This window comes from Cherax quadricarinatus, chromosome 67 (genome assembly GCF_038502225.1).
Source record: "Cherax quadricarinatus isolate ZL_2023a chromosome 67, ASM3850222v1, whole genome shotgun sequence".
NCBI classification, from domain to species: domain Eukaryota; kingdom Metazoa; phylum Arthropoda; class Malacostraca; order Decapoda; family Parastacidae; genus Cherax; species Cherax quadricarinatus.
Window position 1 is genome coordinate 5674002 of NC_091358.1, and position 12494 is coordinate 5686495.

The window sequence follows — 12494 nt, forward strand, 5'->3', positions numbered from 1 at the left end:
AACACTTTCACCACACTCGCACATTATCACTGTTTTTGCAGAGGTGCTCAGAATACAACAGTCTAGAAGCATACACATATAAAGATACACAACATATCCCTCCAAACTGCCAATATCCCAAACCCCTCCTTCAAAGTGCAGGCATTGTACTTCCCATTTCCAGGACTCAAGTCCGACTAATTGAAAATAACCGGTTTCCCTGAATCCCTTCACTAAATATTACCCTGCTCACACTCCAACAGATCGTCAGGTCCCAAGTACCATTCGTCTCCATTCACTCCTATCTAACACGCTCACGCACGCTTGCTGGAAGTTCAAGCCCCTTGCCCACAAAACCTCCTTGACCCCCTCTCTCCAACCCTTTCGAGGACGACCCCTACCCCGCCTTCCTTCCCCTATAGATTTATATGCTTTCCATGTCATTCTACTTTGATCCATTCTCTCTAAATGACCAAACCACCTCAACAACCCCTCTTCTGCCCTCTGACTAATACTTTTATTAACTCCACACCTTCTCCTAATTTCCACACTCCGAATTTTCTGCATAATATTTACACCACACATTGCCCTTAAACAGGACATCTCCACTGCCTCCAACCGTCTCCTCGCTGCTGCATTTACCACCCAAGCTTCACACCCATATAAGAGTGTTGGTACTACTATACTTTCATACATTCCCTTCTTTGCCTCCATAGATAACGTTTTTTGACTCCACATATACCTCAACGCACCACTCACCTTTTTTCCCTCATCAATTCTATGATTAACCTCATCCTTCATAAATCCATCCGCCGACACGTCAACTCCCAAGTATCTGAAAACATTCACTTCTTCCATACTCCTCCTCCCCAATTTGATATCCAATTTTTCTTTAACTAAATCATTTGACACCCTCATCACCTTACTCTTTTCTATGTTCACTTTCAACTTTCTACCTTTACACACATTCCCAAACTCATCCACTAACCTTTGCAATTTTTCTTTAGAATCTCCCATAAGCACAGTATCATCAGCAAAAAGTAACTGTGTCAATTCCCATTTTGAATTTGATTCCCCAAAATTTAATCCCACCCCTCTCCCGAACACCCTAGCATTTACTTCCTTTACAACCCCATCTATAAATATATTAAACAACCATGGTGACATTACACATCCCTGTCTAAGACCTACTTTTACCGGGAAGTAGTCTCCCTCTCTTCTACACACCCTAACCTGAGCCTCACTATCCTCATAAAAACTCTTTACAGCATTTGTATGCACCTCAGAGGAGAGAGAGAGATTTTGGGAGATGTTAAGTGAATGTATAGGAGCCAAAAGTTTGGGGTGCCAGGTGTAAATGATAATGGGAGCTCTTTGTATAATAACTTACCACCTATTCCATATACTTGCAACATCTGCCACATTGCTCCTCTATCCACTCTATCATATGCCTTTTCTAAATCCATAAATGCAATAAAAACTTCCCTACCTTTATCTAAATACTGTTCACATATATGCTTCAATGTAAACACTTGATCTACACATCCCCTACCCACTCTGAAACCTCCTTGCTCATCCGCAATCCTACATTCTGTCTTGCCTCTAATTCTTTCAATTATAACCCTACCGTACACTTTTCCTGGTATACTCAGTAAGCTTATTCCTCTATAATTTTTACAGTCTCTTTTGTCCCCTTTCCCTTTATATAAAGGGACTATACATGCTCTCCGCCAATCCCTAGGTACCTTCCCCTCTTTCATACATTTATTAAACAAAAGTACCAACCACTCCAACACTATATCCCCCCCTGCTTTTAACATTTCTGTCATGATCCCATCAGTTCCAGCTGCTTTACCCCCTTTCATTTTACGTAATGCCTCACGTACCTCCCCCACACTTACATTCTGCTCTTCTTCACTCCTAAAAAATGGTATACCTCCCTGACCAGTGCATGAAATTACTGCCTCTGTTTCTTCCTTAACATTTAAAAGTTCCTCAAAATATTCTCGCCATCTACCCAATACCTCCCTCTCCCCATCTACTAACTCCCCTACTCTGTTTTTAACTGACAAATCCATATTTTCCCTATGCTTTCTTAACTTGTTTAACTCACTCCAAATTTTTTTCTTATTTTTATTAAAATTTCTTGACAGTGCCTCTCCCACTCTATCATCTGCTCTCCTTTTGCACTCTCTCACCACTCTCTTTACCTTTCTTTTACTCTCCATATACTCTGCTCTTCTTATAACACTTCTGCTTTGTAAAAACCTCTCATAAGCTACCTTTTTCTCTTTTATCACACCCTTTACTTCATCATTCCACCAATCACTCCTCTTTCCTCCTGCTCCCACCCTCCTATAACCACAAACTTCTGCCCCACATTCTAATACTGCATTTTTAAAACTATTCCAACCCTCTTCAACCCCCCCACTACTCATCTTTGCACTAGCCCACCTTTCTGCCAATAGTCGCTTATATCTCACCCGAACTTCCTCCTCCCTTAGTTTATACACTTTCACCTCCCTCTTACTTGTTGTTGCCACCTTCCTCTTTTCCCATCTACCTCTTACTCTAACTGTAGCTACAACTAAATAATGATCCGATATATCAGTTGCCCCTCTATAAACATGTACATCCTGGAGCCTACCCATCAACCTTTTATCCACCAATACATAATCTAATAAACTACTTTCATTACGTGCTACATCATACCTTGTATATTTATTTATCCTCTTTTTCATAAAATATGTATTACTTATTACCAAATTTCTTTCTACACATAGCTCAATTAAAGGCTCCCCATTTACATTTACCCCTGGCACCCCAAATTTACCTACTACTCCCTCCATAACATTTTTACCCACTTTAGCATTGAAATCCCCAACCACCATTACTCTCACACTTGATTCAAAACTCCCCACGCATTCACTCAACATTTCCCAAAATCTCTCTCTCTCCTCTACACTTCTCTCTTCTCCAGGTGCATACACGCTTATTATAACCCACTTTTCACATCCAATCTTTATTTTACTCCACATAATCCTTGAATTAATACATTTATAGTCCTTCTTTTCCTGCCATAGCTTATCCTTCAACATTATTGCTACTCCTTCTTTAGCTCTAACTCTATTTGAAACCCCTGACCTAATCCCATTTATTCCTCTCCACTGAAACTCTCCCACCCCCTTCAGCTTTGTTTCACTTAAAGCCAGGACATCCAGCTTCTTCTCATTCATAACATCCACAATCATCTCTTTCTTATCATCTGCACAACATCCACGCACATTCAGACTTCCCACTTTGACAATTTTCTTCTTCTTATTCTTTTTAGTAATCTTTACAAGAAAAGGGGTTACTAGCCCATTGTTCCCGGCATTTTAGTTGACTTTTACAACACGCATGGCTTACGGAGGAAAGATTCTTATTCCACTTCCCCATGGATATAAAAGGAAAATTAATAAGACCAAGAACTATTAAGATAAAATCAAAGAAAACTCAGATGAGTGTGTATAAATAAATGTGTACATGTATGTGTAGTGTGACCTAAGTGTAAGTAGAAGTAGCAAGACATGCCTGTAATCTTGCATATTTATGAGACAGACAAAAGACATCAGCAATCCTACCATCATGTAAAACGATCACAGGCTTTCGTTTTACACTCACTTGGCAGGACGGTAGTACCTCCCTGGGTGGTTGCTGTCTACCAACCTACTACCTATAACAAGTGACCTGATATAATATAATAAACTCCCTATAGAATATAATATCAGGGCCCCAATTACAGTGGACCCCCGCATAACGATTACCTCCGAATGCGACCAATTATGTAAGTGTATTTATGTGAGTGAGTTTGTACGTGTATGTTTGGGGGTCTGAAATGGACTAATCTACTTCACAATATTTCTTATGGGAACAAATTCGGTCAGTACTGGCACCTGAACATACTTCTGGAGTGAAAAAATATCGTTAACCGGGGGTCCACTGTATATATATATACCATTCTATTACACATCATCATGGGCTTGGCACCTCTAGTTGTGAAGGTTATTATTATCCATCCTATCATTTTCCTAGCAGATGTGGTAGATACATTATTGTGATCTTTGACAGTGAGATTCTCTGACATTATCATTCCCAAGTCTTTCACACTGAGCATAGTTATCTGAGAAAATGACAGGAAGTGAAGAAACAGTCTTGAATTGGCTTTCAATCATGCCACATGCATCATCACTCAGAACTGAAGAAAATGCTTTGAACTGAATTTCATTCATACCACAAACACCATCATCCAGAGCCACAAAGATTTCCAGTTGGTGGGACACTTGGCTTATGCTCCTCAGTGCACACCACATTCCTGACTTGACATAGGTTCACACCATATAATTCCTTTAAAAACTTGAAAAAGTTTGATCTCAAAGCAAAACATTTAATTCCCATTCTGTCATAGTTTCTTATATAAGGTTTCATGATTATATTACTAGTGAAATTAAGAATGTAAAAAACATTTCTGTATAAACTAACCTTTTTCCTCTTCTTAGATGTTTCTTCAGTCCACCTTTGATGCCCAAAGAATGTGGAACTAGCAGGTTGATCATTTGTCACTGATGTCTTAGAAGCCTCAAAATTGAGCTTATTGCTTGGACGAATAATAGGTGCAATATTGGCTTTGGGGATTTTGCCACATCTATTGAATGATAAATTCCTTCCTGGCTGCCTCACCTCTTCAAATGGGTCATCACTGTCGGCAACCTAGAAAGAGAAAATGTTCAGTATTAAGAATCTAACAGGATGAATTTATAACACTATTTTAAATTTCTTTAGTCTAAAAATAAAAACAATATAAAATACAGCAATTGCATAGACATAAAACCAGGATTAAGTCATTCAATGAACATCAATAGATAAGTGTATATGAGCACTTATCCAGTGTGATCGAAAATTTAAAATAAAATGATTTTTTTTTTTTAACAAGTCAGCCATCTCCCACCGAGGCAGGGTGACCCAAAAAGAAAGAAAATCCCCAAAAAGAAAATACTTTCATCATCATTCAACACTTTCACCTCACTCACATTCTATAATAAAAATGTACATTTGTATATGGATGCTATATAGTAGCAGTAAATTTAATCTGCTGACACTTGTATCTACATAGCATGCTTCTTCAGTTTACATTTGACTGCAGGTGCCTGCTCTGCAGGTGAAACACTTCAACAATGAAAATACAGTGGCACCTTGACTTACGAGTGGTCCAACTTACAAGTTTTTGAGTTACACTAGCCATCGCTCGATCGATTTTTTTTCTTTGAGATGCGAACCAAAATCCGAGTTATCAGCGATTTTTTTTTTTTTTTTTTTAATTTTTGTTTCAACAAGTCAGCCATCTTCCACCGATGCAGAGTGACCCAAAAAAAACAAAAAACAAAAAGAAAATACTTTTATCATCATTCAACACTAACACTTCACTCACACATAATCACTGTCTTTGCAGAGGTGCCCAGATACAACAGTTTAGAAGCATATATAAAGATATATAACATACCCATCCAAACTTCCAATATCCCAAGCCCCTCCTTTAACCCTTAAACTGTCCAAACGTAGATCTACGTTTTTTCAACGTTTGAAAGTGTGTAAAAAACGTAGATCTTCTTTTCTTTTTTTACATTTGAAAACATGTAAAAAAAACTTTGATCTACGCTTTTTTTTTTTTGTTATGTTTGAAAATGTGTAAAAACGTACATCTACTTTTGGAGCACTACGCATGTGAACATAGATCTGCTTGGACAGTTTAAGGGTTAAAGTGCAGGCATTGTACTTCCCATTTCCAGGACTCAAGTCCGGTTATATAAAAATAACCGATTTCCCTGAATTCCTTCACTAAATATTACCCTGCTCACACTCCAACAGCTCGTCAGGTCCCAAAAACCATTCGTCTCCATTCACTCCTATCTAACATGCTCACACATGCTTGCTGGAAGTCCAAGCCCCTTGCCCACAAAGCTTCCTTTACCCCCCTCCCTCCAACCTTTTCGAGGATGACCGCTATCCCGCCTTCCTTCCCCTACAGATTTATACGCTTTCCAAGTCATTCTACTTTGATCCACTCTCTCTAAATGACCAAACCACCTCAAGAACCCCTATTCAGCCCTCTGACTAATGCTTTTAGTAACTCCACACCTCCTAATTCCCACACCCCGAATTCTCTGCATAATATTTACACCACACATTGCCCTTACTAAAAAAAAAAAAAATGTTTACTGAAAATGACATTTGACAAGAACCCTGGCCTAAATGGCACAATGAAAGGTGGTTTTGGGACTTGGTACTTATAAAACAATGCTAGTGCAATGTTCTCACTTTAGCTATTCTACAAAAAAATAAAGTTGCTAAGTTTTTGACATTTGCAAAATATCTTGCCTTTACTCCTATACAAATCAAAAAATATTTGGAATACATTGTATTTCCAATATTCCACAAGCCAACTGTAGAAAAATTATTTTCTTATGATTCCTGTCAATATTATTGCACTTACTTCAATAATAAATGGTTGGCTTCATGAAATAAGTCAATAACTTACTTCCGAGATATTCATGTATCACTGCACTAGTGATCTAGTGCAGTTAGCTTCTCAAAAACTCCATTTTCTCTTACCCAGGACCAAAAATACTTTATAGGAAGGAGCAGTAATGATTTTATATGCTCGGACTGGTCCTGGACACTCACCATATTATGGCATATTTTATTAATTCTAGAGTATATATCATGTTTCTGTGTTACTTATAGTGTTTATTATGTCATATTAGATCAATTCTGATAAATAAATAAACCGTAGAGTTGACATTAGCGTTATATTGAAGGATTTTCTCATGTCCTTGTGGTGGTTTTTTGGGGGCTGGAATGGATTAGTGGCATTTCATTAATTTCAAAGAGGAAAATTGATTTGATATACAGTGAACCTTTGGTTATCGGACGGTTTTTCGGCTTCCGGTTATCGGTTGTTATTTTGCCTACTGGCCGTATTGGAAGCTCATCGGCCGGCGATGCTTTTGCGTTCCTGAGCCAGTGTAGCTGTCTTGCTGGCCGAGTGAGGAAGCTTCTGCTCATTCATCCAAACATTTCGCTATAAATCAGTATTTTTCTTTGTTATTTATTAAGTGCAACTGCAAAATAAGTAAGCATGGCCCCAAAGAAAGTTCCTAGTAAAGTTTCTGTGGTAGAGAAAGTGAGAAACATGATGGAATTTAAGAGAGAAGTGATTGAAAAATTTGAGAGTGGTATGTGAGTGTTGGAACTTGCCAGGATGTATGGGAAAAACAAATCTACCATCACTTACATCCTGGCAAAGAAAGAACAAATCAAGGAAGCTGATGTTGTGATAACAAAACAAAGGTCACCAATAATGGAAGATATGGAAAAGTTATTATTGTTGTGGATCAGGGAAAAACAATTCTCAGGAGATAGTGTTGTGGAGTCAGTGATTTGTGAGAAGGCAAAGCAGTTGTATGTGGATCTTGTAAATAAAATATCTGGAACAAGTGCTGCTGTTAGTGAATTTAGGGCCAGCAAAGGCTGATTTGAGAGATTTAAGAAGTGTAGTGGCATACGCAGTGTGTTAAGGCATGGAGAGGCTGCAAGTTCTGATAAATGTGCGGCTGAAAAATTTGTGAAAGATTTCAAGGGGTACGTAGGGGCTAGAGGATTCCTCCCCCAACAAGTGTTCAATTGTGATGAAACAGGCCTGTTTTGGAAGAAAATGACAGAGAGGACCTACATTACACAGGAGGAAAAGGCCCTGCCTTGGCACAATCCTATGAAAGACAGGCTTATTCTTTTGTTCTGTGCTAACACTTCTGGGGATTTCAAAGTGAAGCCTTTACTGGTGTATCACTCTGAAAATCCCTGAGTGTTCAAGAAACACATTTTCAAGAGTAAACTGTGTGTGATGTGGAGGGCTAACAATAATGCATGGGTCAAAAGGCAAACTTTCAAAGAGTGGGTAAATGATGTGTTTGGCCCTAGTGTGAAAAAATACCTCCTGGAACATAAATTGCCACTCAAGTGCCTCCTGGTACTGGACAATGCTCCTGGTCACCCTCCAAACTTGGTAGACCTATTGTCTGTGGAATTCTGTTTCATCACAGTGAAGTTCTTGCCTCCTAACAACACTTCTCTCATCCAGCCCATGGACCAGCAGGTCATTTCTAACTTCAAAAAACTGTACAAAAAAGCAGCGTTGCAAAGGTGCTTTGAAGTGACCTCGGACACAGATTTGACCCTAAGAGAGTTCTGGAGGAATCACTTCAATATCCTCCACTGCATAAGCCTTATAGGTAAGGCTTCTGATGGAGTGACTTCCAGGACTTTGAACTCTGTGTGGAGAAAACTGTGGCCAAAATGTGTCCAAGAGAGGGATTCTAAAGGGTTTGGGGCTGACCCCTGACCAAGATACATCTGCAACAGGTTCAGCAACAGAACCTTGTCCCATTTCAGGGAAATCTTCAAGAGATGCCAGAAACAGATCTCTCTGGGCAAATATTTTGTGTGACAGGGGTCCAGTGACTCTCAAGCTGGTCCTAGTGGCATTAAAAGACAAAGAAGGGAAGTAATCCCAGACAGGGCTTTGATATCTGAAGTCCTTATGGAGGGGGAGTCCCCTTCCAAACAATAAACTCTCCTCCCTTTCTCCTCTTCCTTATCTTCCATAAGCCAACAACGGTCTTCAATAAAGGTATGTAATACTGATTTAATTGTTCATGTATTTATTTTATTTAGTTCTCATTGTTTTGTGTTTGTAAAACTATAATTAATCTCTAAAAAATGTATTTTTTGTCAATATTTTTGGGTGTCTGGAACAGATCAATTGTTTTTACATTAATTCTTATGGGAATAATTATTTCTGTTATTGGCCATTTCAGTTTTAGGCTGGCCTTCTGGATTGGATTAAGGCCGATAACCGAGCGTCCACTGTACGAGCAAACTGAGTTGAGCTCGGTCACGGAATAAATTAAACTCGTAAGTCAAGGTACCACTGTACCTAAGGGATGGATATGCCTTAATCAACAGTGTATAGTAATAGATTTTTTTTTTTTTAACAAGTCAGCCATCTCCCACCGAGGCAGGGTGACCCAAAAAGAAAGAAAATCCCCCAAAAGAAAATACTTTCATCATCATTCAACACTTTCACCTCACTCACACATAATCACCGTAATAGAAATGTTATTAAATATATACAGTGGAACCCTGGTTTTTGTCCTTAATCCGTTCCAGAAGGTCTGTCGAAATCCGAAATAGACAAAAACCAAAGTATTGTTTTCCATAAGAAATAATATAAATCCAATTAATCCATTCCAGACACCCAAAACTATTAACAAAAAATACATTTTATAGAAAATAACTATAGTTTTGCATACAGAAAATGAGAAATAAATATTAAGCACTAATTTTAATCAATAAATGAACATTTAAATCAGCTTTACCTTTACTGAAGACTTTTGTTGGTGTATGAAGACAGCGAGGAGGGGAGAGGGAGGTGAGTTATCTCTACCACCATCACTTCCACCCTCTACTACCATCACTACCACCCTCTACCATCACTACTACCCTCAACCACCATCACAACCATTACCATCCTCTACCACAATCACTACCACCCTCTACCACAATCACTACCACCCTCTTGCAGCAACAGCTTCCTTGATCTCTTTCTTCTTCGCCAGGATGGAACTGATTATTGATTTGGACTTCCCATACATACTGGCGAGCTCAGCCACACATATGCCACTTTCGTATTTTGCTACAAGCTCTTTCTTGAATTCTATTGTGTTTCTCACCTTTACTAAAGGGCTGGCACTAGGAACTTTCATTGGCCCCATGGTGACTTATGTACAGTCGCACTCAATAAATAAGCACAAAAAGCAATGGATTATTACGAAATGAATGCGCAGAGTATAGCTCACTGATCAAGTGACAGAGGCAGACTGAGTCATGTACGTGTGAGTCCTGGGCGGGCGGATATATCTGATATGGACGATTTCCGAGCAGAGGTACAAAACCCAGGGTAAAATTTTGCCCAAAAAAGTGGTCGAAATCTGAACTTTACAATATCTGCACCAGACGAAATCTGGGGTTCCACTGTAACTACAATAATAAAAGTAGGCCTTAGACAGGGATGTGTAATGTCACCATAGTTTAACATATTTATGGATGAGGTAAAAGAAGTAAATGTTAGGGTGTTGGGGAGAGGGGTGGAATTAAATGATGAAAAATAAAATGCAAAATAAAGAGCTGACAGTTACTTTTTGCTGATGATACTGTGCTTTTAGGAGATTCTGAAGAGAAGCTGCAAAGGTTAGTGGACGAGTTTGGGTGTGTAAGGAAAGTTGAAAACAAATGCAGAAAAGAGTATCGAACAAGTTAGGTAAAGATAAATTGGATATCAGATTGGAGGGAGGGAGTATGGAAGAAGTGAATGTGTTCAGATATTTGGGAGTAGACTTATTGGTGGATGGGTTTATGAAGCACCAGGAAAACCATAGAATTGATGAAGGAAAAAAGGTGGGTGGTGCATTGAGGTATCTGTGGAGACAAAGAACATTATGGAGGCACAGAAGGTAATGACTAGTGGGCTGTGAATGTTGCAGCAAGGAGACTGGAGGCAGTGGAGACGTGTCCAAGGGCAATTTTTTTTTTTTTTTTTTTTAACAAGTCGGCCGTCTCCCACCGAGGCAGGGTGACCCAAAAGAGAAAGAAAATCCCCAAAAAGAAAATGCTTTCATCATCATTCAACACTTTCACCACACTCACACATTATCACTGTTTTTGCAGAGGTGCTCAGAATACAACAGTTTAGAAGCATATACGTATAAAGATACAAAACATATCCCTTCAAACCGCCAATATCCCAAACCCCTCCTTTAACCCTTAAACGGTCCAAACGTATATGTATGTTCACTCGCGTAGTGCCCCAAATTTTTTGAGAAAAAAAAAAAATCTTTTTTTTTTTTAAAAGGAAAAAAGACCACATGGTACCCAGGCATCCCCAATTATTTTAACATGGCGCACAGTGAGGGCGCACACCCATTCTCTCATGTCTAGGTGACTCAGGCTTATCGTAGCAATGTTGAATGAATGACAAAGAAAACATATATATACGTTTGGGGCGCTACGCGCGTGAACGTATATATACGTGTGGACTGTTTAAGGGTTAAAGTGCAGGCATTGTACTTCCCATTTCCAGGACTCAAGTCCGACTACAGTGGTCCCTCGTTTTTCGTTGTTCTCGGGAATCATAGGTTTCGGAAATCATAGGGATATTTTCGTATAAACATGGGCTCGCTAATCATAGGTTGACTCGCGAATAGTAGTTCGTCCGGGATGCGTACGCACGGTGTGAGCCAGGGCGGCCTCCCTACCCAGCCAGTCTGGCATTGTTTACCAGTGAGCGAAGGTCCCCTCACGTGCTCCTACAAAATATTTCATAATATTCCACTCATTTTAGTGCTTGCAAGTACTAAATAAGCTACCATGGCTCCAAAGAAAGCTCCTAGTGCCAAGCCTGTGGTAAAGAAGAGCTCACCACTGAGGAGCTGCAAGAGCTTCAGCAGGAACAGCAACGGATCGCAGCTCAGAATCTTGCTGCAGAGGAGGAGGAAGAGAGATGGAATAAGGTGCCTTCTTCAGAAATTAAAGAGATTTTTGCTGTGTGGGGTAAGATGGAAAGCTTTATGGAGAAACATCACCCTGACAAGGTTGTTGCAAGCCATGTTGGCAACATGAACAGAGATGCCAGAAACAGAGCTCTCTCTCCACAGTTATTTTGCAAGACAGGACTCCAGTGACTCTCAAGGTGGTCCTAGTGGCATTAAGAAACAGAGAAGAGAAGCAACCCCAGTAAAGCAATTGGTACCTGAGGTGTTGATGGAAGGGGATTCCCCTTCCAAACTGTAAACAATCCAATCTCTCTCCTCCTCCAGTCTCCCATACACTAAGAAGAATCTCCAATAAAGGTAAGTGTTATGCTGTTAATGTTTCATTCATCATTTCCCATTGTATTGTTTATGTACTACATGTATATTTCATGTAAAAAATTTTTTTGTTTTAATACTTCTGGGAATCAGGAACGGATTAATTGTATTTACATTATTTCTTATGGGGAAAAATTATTTGAAAATCGTAGATTTCGATAATAATAGCAACTCCAGGAACGGATTAACTACGAAAAACGAGGGACCACTGTATATGAAAATAACCGGTTTCCCTGAATCCCTTCACTAAATATTACCCCGCTCACACTCCAACAGATGGTCAGGTCCCAAGTACCATTCGTCTCCATTCACTCCTATCTAACACGCTCACGCACGCTTGCTGGAAGTCCAAGCATCTCGCATACAAAACCTCCTTTACCCCCACTCTCCAACCCTTTCGAGGACGACCCCTACCTCGCCTTCCTTCCCCTATAGATTTATATGCTTTCCATGTCATTCTACTTTGATCCATTCCTTTCTAAATGACCAAACCAC

The 12494-nt window shown here is 39.5% G+C and overlaps 2 protein-coding genes across 4 annotated transcripts in view; one reads left to right on the plus strand and one right to left on the minus strand.

Moving 5' to 3' along the window:
- The window catches only part of LOC128699603 (zinc finger protein 90), a 207155-nt gene that overhangs the window by 18995 nt on the left and 175666 nt on the right, over nt 1-12494 (plus strand). The window lies entirely within an intron of this gene.
- LOC128699602 (synaptonemal complex protein 1-like) overlaps nt 1-12494 on the minus strand; it is a 161054-nt gene that overhangs the window by 2694 nt on the left and 145866 nt on the right. For all 3 annotated transcript variants that reach the window (XM_070099353.1, XM_070099351.1, XM_070099352.1), the window contains exon 20: nt 4501-4728. In XM_070099353.1, the coding sequence (XP_069955454.1) occupies nt 4501-4728 (228 nt within the window). The remainder of the gene's footprint in view (nt 1-4500; nt 4729-12494) is intronic.